This window comes from Clupea harengus, chromosome 21 (genome assembly GCF_900700415.2).
Source record: "Clupea harengus chromosome 21, Ch_v2.0.2, whole genome shotgun sequence".
NCBI classification, from domain to species: domain Eukaryota; kingdom Metazoa; phylum Chordata; class Actinopteri; order Clupeiformes; family Clupeidae; genus Clupea; species Clupea harengus.
The window spans coordinates 4,266,732-4,281,287 of NC_045172.1; the positions used below are offsets into that span (position 1 = coordinate 4,266,732).

Genomic DNA, 14,556 nt, shown 5'->3' on the forward strand with positions numbered 1-14,556 from the left:
TATCCGTCCTGGTGGGCCCTACTTCCATCCCGCCTCTCGGAGGGCCCTCGGGCTGTTTTTTCTTTGTTGTCTTCGTAGTAGTTTTTGGGTGTTTCCGCTTGGAAAACTGGTGGGTAGGGTTACTAGCCCGCCACCCCCGGTGCAGTCTATCCTGCCGTCACCAGTCTTTCCTGGTTGCCCTCCAGTCTTCCCTGGACTCCAACTGCCCTATTCACAGTAGTCACATATAATACTAACATATATATATATATATATATAACATATACTACACATGTATTAAACATATTATAAACTATGATAACCTATTAAACCTATACTACCCTACAGACAAATCCAGTGTGGGAGTAGCAGGTTGTGCAATAATTCTGATAAATATTACTGCTAGTGCAAACAGTAAGTGGAAGTGACAGTATGTAAGTGTAGTAGCAGTAATTTGAAAGTGACAGTGTATGTAAAGTGAGGAGTACAAAAGTGTCGATAGTGTGTCAATGTCCATTTCGCAGCCTGATGGCCCTCGGGAAGAAACTGTTCTCCAGTCTGCGTGTGCGAGACCGGATGCTACGGTACCGCCTTCCAGAAGGCAGCAGGGTGAAAAGTCTGAAGGCTGGATGATAGCAGTCTTTTAGGATCCTGCTAGCTTTCCTGAGGCATCGTGTATGGTAGGTGTCCTGCAGGGCTGGGAGCTCCCTGCCGATGATGAACTCTGCAGACCTGACCACACTACGTAGGGCCTTGCGGTCCTTGGCTGTGCAGCTCCCATACCACACTGTGATGCACCCAGTCAGGATGCTTTCTATTGTGTTCTGTACATTGTGGGGTTATGTGTGTGTGTGTGTGTGTGTGTGTGTGTGTGTTTCAGATGTGCAGTGTGTCTGTAAAGAGGAAACCTCCTGCAGGTCCTCAGACCTCAGAACTTCTTGGCAGTAAGTCCCCTCATTTCACTCAAGCTTGACTGCACCAAATCACCAGTGTAGGACATGATAGTCGGCGCAGGCTTTAGTAGGTGTCAACATTTTACGTGACCCTAAATAGCAAGGGGAACTGTGCAGCTTTGACCACAGTGTGTTGTTGTGATGCACATGAACAGGACAGTTGCTAGGGGTAATATCTCACATATATTTTGGCCATATGTCTGATGGCCAAAATACTCCCAAACAAAAAAGTCTGTTGCTCCTTTAATAAACTCTAGTGTGGGGTTCAAAAAACACAATAAAAAGGTGCATTTGAAATTTTAATTTATTTGTTTGTTTGTTTGATTGTTTATTTATATAAATCTATAGATATTTCCATATCCATGTTTATATCTTGAAGACTGGGTACCTTTGGAGGCATTGCTCAGGCAGGCAGTGCCATTTTGGCTCCGTCCATTTCCCTTACGTTTGGCAGTCCCAGGCACAGTATTGTGGGTCTTTGCTTTCGCCTTCATGCCAGTAGCCACTGGCATAGTAGCATCAGAAATGTTTGAGTTTTGCTTTGAAGCAGTAGCCGGCATTGAATCACCACTGGGAGTCTGCACATTGTCCTTTCGGTTGGAGGAGACTGTAGTAGTGTGTTGGGTTTGAGCTCTCATTGTTGTGTTATGCTGTGGAACACTAACCGGTGTTGGGACAGCACTGGGAGTCTGTGCATTCTCCTTTGGGACAGCCAAGACCGGAGTAGAGAGTTAAGTTTGAGCTCCCGTTGCTGAGGCAGCAGTCTTTGCAGCCGTCGGGAAAGCCTGTATCATCGGCGGACTTGAAGAAATTGGCATCGTCTGAGGAGGAGTGTATGGAGTCTAAGCTTTCTTCATTCTGGCAGCATGGAGAGCTTATTCTCTGGCGTGTTTCTCTGCCTGTTTCTGCCAGAGTTTTAGGACACCCTGTTTTAGGACATCCACTTTTTCTTGAGCTCCCTTTCCTTGTCGAGCTTATGTTGCCTCCTGAGCTCAGCTTGCTCCTTGAGCTCCCTTTCCTTGTCGAGCTTATGTTGCCTCCTGAGCTCAGCTTGCTTCTTGAGCTCCCTTTCCTTGTCGAGTTTATGTTGCCTCCTGAGCTCAGCTTGCTCCTTAAGCTCCCTTTCCTTGTCGAGCTTATGTTGCCTCCTGAACTCAGCTTGCTTCTTGAGCTCCCTTTCCTTGTCGAGCTTATGTTGCCTCCTGAGCTCAGCGTGCTCCTTGAGCTCCCTCTTCTTGTCGAGCTTTTGTTGCCTCCAAAGCTCATCTTCCTCCTTGAGCTCCCTTTCCTTGTCGAGCTTATGTTGCCTCCTGAGCTCAGCTTGCTCCTTGAGCTCCCTCTTCTTGTCGAACTTATGTTGCCTCCTGAGCTCAGCTTGCTCCTCGAACCTCCTCTCCTTGTCGAGCTGACGCTGCCTCCTGCGCTCAGCTAGCTCAGTGCTCCAGTACATGGTCTTTTTTAAGGCCCTCCCCATGGAGTTGAGGAAGGACCCTTTCTTGTCCTTCATATTCTTCTCAGGGGGGACCTCCTGATCAGATTGAGCTTGGCCCTGCACATTGTGAATAGCAGAGTCATCTGAAGGTTGTGAGTGGGGAGACTTTACTTCTGCTCCCATTTGTTGTTTCTCTATCTCTACTCTTTGTGTCCCATGGGCCCCCCCTTCATTGATTTTCTGTCTCTCCATCTCTTCTCTTTCTGCCATTCCAAGCTCTTTCTCTACCTGTTTTTGTTGTTCTCTCTCTATCTTTCGCCATTGCGTTTGCACGTTGTCATGCCACTTTCTGTCCGTCTCTTCACTCCAAATCTCAAGCTCTTTCTTTCTCAGCTCCTCCCATCTAATTTTCTCTTCCCTCTTCCTCTCCGTTTCCAACTCTTCTTCTGTCTTTTTTCCTGCTTCTTTCTGCTTCTGCTGAATGTGTTTTTTCTCACTTTCGCTCTCCATCTCGTCTCTTTCTGCCATTCCAAGCTCTTTCTCTACCTGTTTTTGTTGTTCTCTCTCTATCTCTCGCCATTGCGTTTGCAGGTTGTCATGCCACTTTCTGTCCGTCTCTTCACTCCAAATCTCAAGCTCTTTCTTTCTCAGCTCCTCCCATCTAATTTTCTCTTCCCTCTTCCTCTCCGTTTCCAACTCTTCTTCTGTCTTTTTTCCTGCTTTTTTCTGCTTCTGCTGAATGTGTTTTTTCTCACTTTTGCTCTCCATCTCGTCTCCTTCTGCCATTCCAAGCTCTTTCTCTACCTGTTTTTGTTGTTCTCTCTCTATCTCTCGCCATTGCGTTTGCAGGTTGTCATGCCACTTTCTGTCCGTCTCTTCACTCCAAATCTCAAGCTCTTTCTTTCTCAGCTCCTCCCATCTAATTTTCTCTTCCCTCTTCCTCTCCATTTCCAACTCTTCTTCTGTCTTTTTTCCTGCTTCTTTCTGCTTCTGCTGAATGTGTTTTTTCTCACTTTCGCTCTCCATCTCATCTCCTTCTGCCATTCCAAGCTCTTTCTCTACCTGTTTTTGTTGTTCTCTCTCTATCTCTCGCCATTGCGTTTGCAGGTTGTCATGCCACTTTCTGTCCGTCTCTTCACTCCAAATCTCAAGCTCTTTCCTTCTCAGCTCCTCCCATCTAATTTTCTCTTCCCTCTTCCTCTCCATTTCCAACTCTTCTTCTGTCTTTTTTCCTGCTTCTTTCTGCTTCTGCTTAATGTGTTTTTTCTCACTTTCGCTCTCCATCTCTTCCCTCTTGCCATTTTCTTCCACCAGCCTCACTTTCTGTATGTCTGTTGAAGGGTTCAACTCATTCCTTTTGTCTTCCTTTGTCTCACTCACCACCTCAATTCCGTTGTTCTTTCTTTCTTTCTTCCTCATTGTTTCTTCGCTCATGCTCTGGCTCTCCGTGTCTGTTGCCTTCATCTCTTCATTCAGTGTTTCTTTCTCACACCTCTTCTCAATGTCAAGCTCTTTCTCTATCTGTTTTGCTTTTTCTGTTTCATTCTGTTCCTTTTTTATCTGCAAATCCCCAACTTTCCCATCTTCCATTTTTCTGTCCATTTTGTTTCTTTTCTGTTCTTCAATCAGTTTCTCCTTTTCTTTGAACCCCTCAATTTCTAAATGTCTCAGTTGGTCTTCTTGCCTTCTGTCTCTCTCTATTTTTTAGTCATGACTTCTTTCATTCTGTATGGCTCATTCTCTCTCTTCAATTCAACCAGAGGGTCTTCCTCTCTTTTTCTGTCTTTCTCCATATTTCCTCTCCTCCATTCTTCATCCATCAGTTGCTCTTTCTCAGTTACTGTGGCCAAATACCTTGATTGTTCTTCCCCTCTCATTCTCTCACCTTTCACTGGTTCTCTCCTGCTTTCTTCTTCCCTCAGTCTGACCTTCTCTTTCTCAATAACTTTGATCAACTCTCTAAATTGGTCCTCCTCTTTCTTTCTCTCAATCTCCAACTGTTGTCTCTTCCTTTTTTCTTCCATCTGTCTTTCTTTCTCTTTTTCAATCACTGCGAGCAACTCTGTCAGTCTGTTTTCCCATTTCTTTGTCTCTCTAATCACCTTTTCTCTTCTTCTCTCTGCTTCTACCAGCTTCTCTTTCGTTTTCTCAACAACCATGGCCAGCCTATGGTCCTCCTCTCTCTGTCTTTCGATCTCCAATTTCCTCTCTTCCCTCAGCCTCTCTTTCTCTTTCTCGAACGCTATGACCACCTCTCTTAACAGGCCTTCTTCTGTCTTTCTCTCTCTCTCTACCATTTCTCTCTTCCTTTCTTCTTCCCTCAGTCTCTCTTTCTCTTTCTCGAATGCTGTGACCAACTTTCTGAACAGACCTTCTTGTCTCTTTCTCTCTCTCTCCCCCATGTCTCTCTTCCTTTCTTCTTCCACCATTCTATCTTTCTCCAGTACCTTGGCCATCTCCCTTGGCCGTGTTCTGTCCTTTAGCTTTTCGCTCTTTTTCTCTTCTTCCATCAGTTTCTCTTTTTCAGCTGCTTTGGCCAGCTCTATCAGTCTATCCTCCTCTTTCCTTTTCTTGATCTCTATCTTCTTTTCTTCTTCAATGAGTTTCTCTTTCTCTTGCTTAAGTACTGTGGCCAACTCTCTCAGTCTGTCTTCTTCTCTCAGTCTCTCACTCTGCATCTTTTCCATGTTCCTTTCTTTTTCCATCAGTCTCTTTTTCTCTTTCTCAAGTTCTTTGGCCAAGTCATTTTCCTTTCTCTTTATCTCTCCCTCCACCATTTCTCTCTTCTTTTCTTGTTCCATCAGTCTCTCTTTCTCTTTTTCAGCTGCTTTGGCCAGTTCGGTCAGTCTATCCTCCTCTTTCTTTTTCCTCTTCTTTTCTTCTTCAATGAGTTTCTCTTTCTCTTGCTCAAGTATTGTGGCCAACTCTCTCAGTCTGTCTTCTTCTCTCAGTCTCTCACTCTGCAACTTTTCCATGTTCCTTTCTTTTTCCATCAGTCTCTTTTTCTCTTTCTCAAGTTCTTTGGCCAAGTCATTTTCCTTTCTCTTTATCTCTCCCTCCACCATTTCTCTCTTCTTTTCTTGTTCCATCAGTCTCTCTTTCTCTTTTTCAGCTGCTTTGGCCAGTTCGGTCAGTCTATCTTCCTCTTTCTTTTTCCTCTTCTTTTCTTCTTCAATGAGTTTCTCTTTCTCTTGCTCAAGTATTGTGGCCAACTCTCTCAGTCTGTCTTCTTCTCTCAGTCTCTCACTCTGCATCTTTTCCATGTTCCTTTCTTTTTCCATCAGTCTCTTTTTCTCTTTCTCAAGTACTTTGGTCAACTCTTTCAGTCTGTGTTCCTCTCTTTTTTTCTCTATCTCTATCCTTTCTCTTAGTCTCATTTCTTCTTCCATCAGTCCATCTTTCTCTTTTGCGATCTGTGCGGTGACCTCTTTCAGTCTTCCTTCCTCTCGCTGTCTCACATTCAACATCTCTTCAATCATTGTGTCTTTCTCTCTGCCAACCTCTGTCTGCAGCTCTCTTTGTCTAATTTCCTCTCTTAGTCTTTCTGTGTCTCTCATCGTTTTTTCATTTTTCCAAAGCTCTTCCTCTTGTCTCCGATGGTCCATTTCTATCTCCCTTTCCAACTTCTCTCTCAGTGGCCTGCGCTCATTCTCTGTCTGTCTCTCCTCCTTTTGCCTTTTTCTCTCCTCCTCTTCTCTTTCTTTTTCCTTCTGCACAGAGAGCTGACCATTATTATAGAACTAATTATCAATGAGCTTTGCCTTTCTTGGCCATAGTTGTGGCTATTTATTTAGCGATGCACAAACAAAATGAATACTCCTATTATTGTTATTATTAGTAGAAGTAGTAATAGTAGTAGTAGTAGTAGTAGCAGTAGTAGTAGTATACAACAAATAAACAAGCAAATACATTAATAAATAATATGGTATGTGGTAATATGGTAGAACTTTAGATTTAACCTGCTGCCTCTCGGCCATAACCTTCCTGGTAGGTTTTGCCATGGTACTCAGCCTGAAGAAAGCGTTATCGAATTTGGCATGGAACTCCAACTCCATGCATCGAAACTTTGTGTCCAGCTGCTGTTGAATGTCCTCCATGTGGTCTGTTAGGTCCACCTGTGCTCTCTGTAACCTGGAACCCAGGTATCTCTCCCAGCCGTCTTCACTAAGAAGCAAAGTCATCTGGGGAAAGAGAGAGTGGTTATTAGGCTAACATATGTACGTTTGTGTCTGTTCATGAGTTATCCTGGAGTGACATGAAGATCTATCTCACTCTTGTCAATGAGTTAATGGCATGTGACACATTTCTGTAGAATTGTGTTGATTTATATATATATTACATCATTTTAAGAATGTTTAAGATTTTATTTATCATATGAATTTGTATGCTATAGAATTTTGGCAATTAAATATTTAAGCACTTAGTAGCAATGTAGGTCTATTTAAAATATAACTATGTGGATTTATTACGTACAACATTTTTACCTGAGATTGTGAAATGGAAGTTGAACTAAAGTAAGGTATTAGATTTGAATTGAAAACATTAATTAAATTAACAATAATGAAGATAGCTTACCATTAGTTTGCATCCAGCATGTCTGGATGGTTGTCTGAAGTGTTTTAGAATGTTGAATGTCGCCTAGCTACAGTGACATCAGCAAGCTTGGAACTGTGACATTGCACCTGGTCATGACATCATAATGCAGACATTTCATCAGTACATACTTGCTTCATGTTTTTCATAATAATAATAATAACTTTGTTATGAATGATAACTTCACCAAGCCAAGTCATATGATTTGTAATGTATCTGTTATCAGACTCAGGTCAAATATTAAATATGCTAGTGTGCACAGTCTTGTGCTCTATACCCTATAGCCTTGTTAACTATATATATATATATATATATATATATATAAATACTTTTAATTTAATTCAAATACTTTGATCTACTTGTGATATTAAGGGGTTAGATTAAATATATCTCTGCAGTTTTATTTTCTATCTTATGCTATGCATTTTATGTATTCAATTTTATAATTTGAATAATTATTATTATCATATTCTTTTATTTTTATAATTTTTTTTGCACTATATCTGAGTTTTTATGTTTCTTTGATGTCTATTTTTATGTGTATGTAATTTATTTGTGGACGTTATGTAATAAGGTTTTATTATTATTATTATTATTATTATTATTATTATCCTCACCGAAGACATATTTTAAGGAAAAGGCCAATAAACTGTTTGAGTTCTATATCATTTATGTAATTTGCTATCAGTCGTGTCTAATATCCGGGTGCACCAAAACAGGGCGTGTTTCTGTTCACTTTTCTCTCCCAACAAATCCTGAACTACTCGAGGACTCGGCTGCTGGGAAACGCCTCAGCAACCTGACTGTCCAGTCCACTCTGTCCACTCTGGCAGACAACAACGAGACATTCATCACACATGTAGAAAGGCCACACACACACACACACACAAACACGACTGTTAATATGCCATTTGCTTCCTCTCATATCTGTTGTGTATCGTGTTGGTGTGCTCTGTGAAGTTTGACCCAGAGTAAATGATAGACTTATTTTTTTGATGGCTAATCTGACATTTAATATTCTAGAATGTAGTGGACATGTGTTTTAAATACAGATTAATTGTGTCTGTATAAACTTGCATCACTCTCAAAATCAGGGGCTTTTAGAGATTTCAAATAAATGTGTTAACCCAGCAAACTGATGGCATGGGATGTCGTGGTAAACATCTTTCAGCTGTGAGAACGCAATCAAGCCAAGAAGAGACTAGCTTATCACAGTGCAGTTTAATGGCACTTTGTGTGCAAGGGAGAATAATGCTAGGGATTCTGCTTAAGCTGGGGTAGCCACTGATGGATCAACAGCAGAAACAACTGATGCCCAGACCACAGCAGTGGAAGATGAAGCACTAAAAGAGGGGACTGTTGTTCATTAAAGTTTTAATGACGATCAACACACTGTGAAAGAGTCAGTGGGTGATAAGTGAACTGGTGCCGAGACAGATGAGTGCATGCACAACACCCCAAACAGCACCAGCTCAGGGGCTGATTGTTAAGGAGTGAATTTAATTGAATTCAGAATGCCAAGGATTATTGTGAAGGCGAAGTTATACAGGTCTATTCGGAATGAATGAGCAAATTCTGAATACTTAGAAGTAACTTTTATATTCAGTTTTCACCAATGACTGTAAATGACATTCATGAGTGTATGAAAAAGTATATATATTTTTATTATAACTATACATACTTGTTTGAATGACAAAACAAATAAATAACTTATTTAGTCATTGGTTTTCACCAATATACAATCAAAGGACAACCTCATTACTTTCACATGGTGGATTAGGCTATTCATTTTATAGAGCATTAACATTTTTATAGGACTCGCTATGTTTCTTAAACAGTGCATTCTGTTACTGTAGGCTATTATATAGTACACAGCACATTACAAAAGAAAGTGCATTTACTGGGACTAAGAACTCAAATTTTTCCTCAAGGTTCTTTCTTTGAAATGAGGATTATGATTCAGGTCTGTAGACAAGCCAAAATACTAATCATCTTGTCAAATTCACTTCAGCCTATTATTCCCTTTCCCCACTAAGAAACAAAAAGCTCTCAAAATCCCTTAAAATATACTCAACTTGGTTTTCCTTGAAACTGTAGCACGATGAGTTTCTTTGTTCCTGTTTAACCCAAATGTGGCAATTCAACCCTGAATCCACAAACAAACCTACTTAATATTCCACTAAGATTAAGGGTTTCTGTTCAGTGCTCTCTTCATTCAAGGAAACCTAATATCAGTGGTGAACTAAATACTTGTATAGGCGTGATTCATTAAGATGACACATAGAAACAATATTGGTGGTATGCATTTGGAATAAAATATTTAATAATGTTTTTGTAGAAATGTTGGTAAATAAAAAACAAAACACTTAGAAAAACAGTTTATCAGAACTTCACGCTTCTTTGTGTGTCCGATTCCAGTGCAACTTTCTTAAATGTACATTACAAATATAAAGAATAGCAGAATGCAAACATTTGTACAGAGCATATGATAGAAATGTATATAAAAACTTTATTTAAAAAAATAGTGACCACTATTTCAAGCACATTCAAATGAAACCAGTGTATTAATCGATTTTGTGAAGACAATACAAAAATCACAACTGAAAGTAATGAAAAAAGAATAATTTAAGCAATTAAAAATGTCTTCTTATTTATTAAAAAAAAAAAAACACAGAAATGGCGGCGATTACGATACAAAAACGGAACATGACAAACACTGGCACAAGTGCGGTTTAAAATGCAACATTCCTTCAGCGGTCGGATTTCCTCGGATATGAAGGCAGCGAGGGGGATCCTAGAGAGAAGGACAGAGCAAGAACGTCAACCATACATTTTTTATTATTATTATTATTTCTTTTAATTATATAATTTTATTATTTCTTTCTTTTATTTCCGTATCTCTCTGTCATGCCCTGCCAAGGGACAACGGATGAAAAATAGCTAACTTAGTTAATTTCGGTGCATTTACATTTTTCTTGGGAAATGTTTATCAATGTACACTGTCCCTTTTCAATAAACGCATAAACAAAATCACCACATCAGGACAGTTGTGACAACGAGTTACTGTGCTGATTTGGTCACAAGCATCTTAAACCACTCTAAGATTGTCTAAGCAGGCAACATTACCCGCCATGAGACGTTACCCTGAAATGTTAGTTACTAGTCAAGTTATGTTGTAACTGGAACATAACTAAGTTTCGAAGCTAACAGAGCCAGGTAATAAGACCAGTAATGTGAACTAATGCCGGCATTACACCAAACGATTTCTCAAGTGATTTCATGAACACAGCCAAATTTCAGTTAGAATAAAATCATGAGAGTTTTGCCGCGCAAAGTCTTTAAATGCCTTGACGTGCCGGTAAAATCAACTGGGGTTAATAGGTTTTTAGTTTTGGCCTGTACAAATAGTTATGTGGACATTGTCAACAACAGAGCGGTGAGCTCCATCTCTCCGAAGCAGCAAAACGGGTAAAGTAACATCTCTGGCGGGTACATAAACCCGGAGACTCAGGGACGCCTCGGAAGTGACCCTGTAGTCTTTACAAAATCATAGTCTGTGACTAAAAACTGACACATTGTATTAAGAAGCGAGAGGATGACAGACTTTAGTCTTTTTAGAGTCTTTTCAAATCTTGTAATGTATGGTTAGAGGTGACTGATTACACAAGATGCTGGACATGGACCGAATATTAAAGACCCTCAGAGAAAACACCCAACATTATGTTCTATTCAGTCAGCATTAGGGTGACAGGAGAACAAGGATTGAACAAGACTGAGTGAGGCAATGACTGAATGAATGACTAATTCCGGGATCCAACTACACAAATTCAGCCTGATTTTGACACGTTTGACACGTTATGTCGTAGCCGACACATTTCCAGCATCAGACTGAACATTAATGTCGGGAACGGGCGTTGGAGTGTGACATAATCAAAGACTAGCAATAAAAAAACGACTAAATGGATGTCTCGAGTCAGTCTATGGCTAGGGGGACTCACCGGGCGGCAGCATGTAAGCAGGCGACAGGCAGCTGAAATAGAGCCCGCCCCTGTTGTCACTCAGCCACTTCTGCCTCTGACCCATCATGTGAGCCATGCTGCCGTGGCCGTGTCTCCCGCTCTCCCCCGGGCTGACTGCAACGCCGGTACAGGCAATGAACCAATCGACCAATGAGGGGGAGGATGAGATGATATCCACTAACGAAATTCACAAAGTGTTCAGCGGGCGAGTGGAGAAGGGGATTCCGTGCGTTCGGGCCCATTTTGTGTAATCAGTCACCACAGTATTATATTATCCAGACACTTATTTGATTCGCGGTACATAAATGTAGTCTGCGGAGTGTTTCTGCGTGGGGATTTTTACGGGAGAAACAGTGCCTGATTACACAGACAGGCTTCCCAAGAATGTGCAAGGAAAAGGGGGATTGTGGGTGACGTAGTCCAATGCATGTGCCACCCTAACTGATGCATACCAGTGCAGTGATCCTATGGGTGCAGTGATCCTATGGGTTCCATCTATCAGGTTAGAAGTGATCCTATGGGTTCCATCTATCAGCTTAGAAGTGATCCTATGGGTTCCATCTATCAGGTTAGAAGTGATCCTATGGGTTCCATCTATCAGGTTAGAAGTGATCCTATGGGTGGAATGATCCTATGGGTTCCATCTATCAGGTTAGAAGTAAGGTCTCCTCTACAGTGTGATGTGCTGCTATGATCCTTCCACACCACCAAAAACAACCCCACACTTTCTCTCTCTTACACACACACACACCGTAATCCCCCATCTGTATTCAATCCACCCCACTCCCAGTGCTCGTCTACCACACCAGAGCTTCCTCTTTCCTGTCTCACCTGGACGGACAGCCCCAAGCCGCTGTTGGATGGTCTCCAGGTGCTGGATGTACTCAGTGAGCGAGCGCTCGGCATCCTGGGATGCAGAGAGGGAGCGCTCTGTCTGCAACAGCACAGGGCTCGCATACATCCTGAAGGCACACACACACACACAAAATAAATGAGGCATGCCCAGACTTCATAGTTCCGTGTGAAAACCATGCCCTGAAGGTCTTAACACAGGCACATTCCTGAGATGTGATGCCTCTAACTGGCAGGTCTGCAGCTTCACCTGTTCTGCGTTATTAGCTGGGATTTGATTGGCGGCACCAGAGGAGCGACTCCACTCTTCTGTGTTGGAGGGTCCTTTGTGGGCGGGGAGTTGTAGGCAGAGCTCGGATGCTGCGGCCTCAGGACCTCAGACCTCATGGTGGACACTGTGGGGGGAGAAGAGAAGGTTTTACACACACACACACACACACACACACACACACACACACACACACACACACACACACACACACACACACACACACACACACACACACACACACACACACACGTATCTATCTCTAGCTCACACACAATACGGATACACCAGAATGTATTTCTCCCTCTCTTGCACTCCAAAAAGACACAAGAGAGTTAATTTTTTCCTCGGTCACATGCACACACACACACGTATATCCCTCCCTTTTACACCTATTAAACACAGACACTTACGTGAGCTAGTGCCAGTGGGTTTGTGTCCGTTGACCATCGTGGAGCTCATTCCAGTCTTCCTGATGGCTTTCTGCCACTTCCTGGTCAGGAACTTGAGCCTGTGATTGAGAAACACCAGTTTGGTTAAGCACTCCGACTCCGATATTTTGGGATTCAATCTGACAAGAATAGTGAGAAATTACAAATGTTGACTCCAATTAATTAAATAAGGTATATTACATAGTCCACAGCACAGTAACAATTTAGTTACATTTTGTAGTAAGGACTTGAATAAAGAATAACGAAGACCTGACTAAAATATCCCCCATAACTTGAGCCCATCCTTCTTAAATGTACGCAATGAGACACCCCTCCCCCTCAGGGTTCAACGTGACCCTTCCTCATCTGACCTGAAGATGGCGATGACCACGCGCACGCCGGCCCGGAAGCGGTTGATTGGTCGGGAGCGGAGGGAGGCGGCGGCCCGCAGGTCGCTGTGGGAGGGGTGCGCCCCCATGCGGGCGATGAGCGCCAGGGTCACCTGCTCACACTCGTGGAAGCCGCCCAGCACCAGCAGCAGGTAGCGCTTCTGGTAGGCCAGAGATTTCCGGAAGCTCTCCGCTCGCAGGTACCGCTCATACAGACGCTGCACCTGAGGGGACGGACATGAATCAGTCTGGAGCCATCGCTAATTACGAAGGGGGACGACCCTGAACATCTGCTCAAGGCTTTAACTCAGCAGCCAAACATCTTGGGACAAGTGAAACTGAATCGACTTTCTTTTCCTTCCTGTGCTTTGTGTAGCTGCATGGTATTAAATCATAAGGGACAGCCATCTGTGTAAAGACCACCTCTTATTCAAGAAGAGGGGCCAAATACCAGGCCTATGAGGATGGGAGAGTGCAGTGTTTCATCATGTTGCTGTTTGGGTCGGCCAGCAATGAATAAACAATATGAATGAATGAAAAAATGAGTTTTATGTCTGAAAGTATGTGCATAGTGTGCATGTATGCATGTCTGACCTTGCTGTTTGAGGGCTCAGGCAGCGGTCTGTTCTCAATCTCAGCGGTGAGTTTGGCCAGCTGGCTCTGAGCGGAGCGGACTGCCATCTGCAGGCTGGCACGTTCTTTCAGCCACGCAGTCTCGCCTGATGATCTCACCTACCATCAAACACACTTAATACTTACACTCAGTGGAAAATAAATAGTTTACCATACGGTTGCATTCAGACCTAGCACAGACATATGTGCCCTTTGACTTCTGTTATACTAGGAGTCTCTGACTCACTCACACACCCCTCCCTTTGCCTTCATTTGTACACACACAGCCTTGTGATGTATCTCGGTCTCAGGACACACACACACACACACACACACACACACACACACACACACACACACACACACACACACACACACACACACACACACAGTGTTGGCATGGTGTCTGCTGTACCTGCTCATTGCGCTTGTGCGAGTGCAGCTCCCGCTCCAGACAGCTGAGTGTGTGTTTGAGGGAGACGCGCTCCTCGCTGAGCTGGGTGAGACGCTCCGACAGCTCGGAGTTCTCCCTCAGCAGACGCTCCATCATGCCCGAGGAAGAGGAGGAGGATGAGTTCTGAGGAGGAGGAGACACACATGCACTCAGGTAAGTAACTCCCCGTCTAGTAAACTCTCAGCCCCTTCCTTACCCTTGAGCATTTTTCAACATTAGGCTCAGAGCAGGGGGTGAACTTGCACTCCACGGTACATTTCAGAGCAAAGAGAAGCAGCACTTCTAAGACAGTGAAACATGATGGAACATCCTCAACACCACCACAGCGACATACTCAGGCCAGGAGAAGGGAGAAGAAAGTGCTCAGACCAAGCTAGTCTTTAAAAAAAAGGTTTTCCATCACATTGCCTCACACATGCGCTTATCAGATCTACAGGACGGTTTATAGTTAAATACACAAGGCCACATTTGGTAGTAGACACTGATGGTCCTTGACCTTCCACTTGGCCAAACACAACAGTCCGTAACCAAGTCCAGCCTTGTCAGTATCTGTCGGTAGTACATTTTCACTTGT

General features: G+C 42.9%; 2 protein-coding genes across 4 annotated transcripts in view; both read right to left on the reverse strand.

Annotated features, from left to right (window-relative positions):
* Window positions 1-974: 974 nt before the first annotated feature.
* LOC122128615 (trichohyalin-like) lies at window positions 975-5,322 on the reverse strand. The gene has a single exon (XM_042702949.1). It carries the CDS (start codon window positions 5,163-5,165, stop codon window positions 4,062-4,064), a length of 1,104 nt encoding a protein of 367 aa, XP_042558883.1. The 5' UTR covers window positions 5,166-5,322; the 3' UTR covers window positions 975-4,061.
* A 3,927-nt stretch (window positions 5,323-9,249) lies between these two features.
* pcnt (pericentrin) overlaps window positions 9,250-14,556 on the reverse strand; it is a 46,512-nt gene continuing 41,205 nt past the window's right edge. For 2 of the 3 annotated variants that reach the window (XM_031559075.2, XM_031559074.2), the window contains 8 exons: window positions 13,944-14,105; window positions 13,511-13,648; window positions 12,899-13,140; window positions 12,510-12,607; window positions 12,079-12,223; window positions 11,808-11,938; window positions 10,956-11,090; window positions 9,250-9,751 (listed from right to left, as the gene is read on the reverse strand). In XM_031559075.2, coding sequence (XP_031414935.1) covers window positions 9,708-9,751; window positions 10,956-11,090; window positions 11,808-11,938; window positions 12,079-12,223; window positions 12,510-12,607; window positions 12,899-13,140; window positions 13,511-13,648; window positions 13,944-14,105 — 1,095 coding nt within the window. In that variant the 3' untranslated portion in view covers window positions 9,250-9,707. The remainder of the gene's footprint in view (window positions 9,752-10,955; window positions 11,091-11,807; window positions 11,939-12,078; window positions 12,224-12,509; window positions 12,608-12,898; window positions 13,141-13,510; window positions 13,649-13,943; window positions 14,106-14,556) is intronic. The other variant, XM_031559076.2, reaches the window with a different exon arrangement.

What these genes read in the sequence shown, in the direction of transcription:
- LOC122128615 (XM_042702949.1), bottom strand. Translation starts at nt 5,165, where the DNA reads ATGGAACAAGAAAAGAAGAGAGAAATGGTGGAGGGAGAGATAAAGAGA.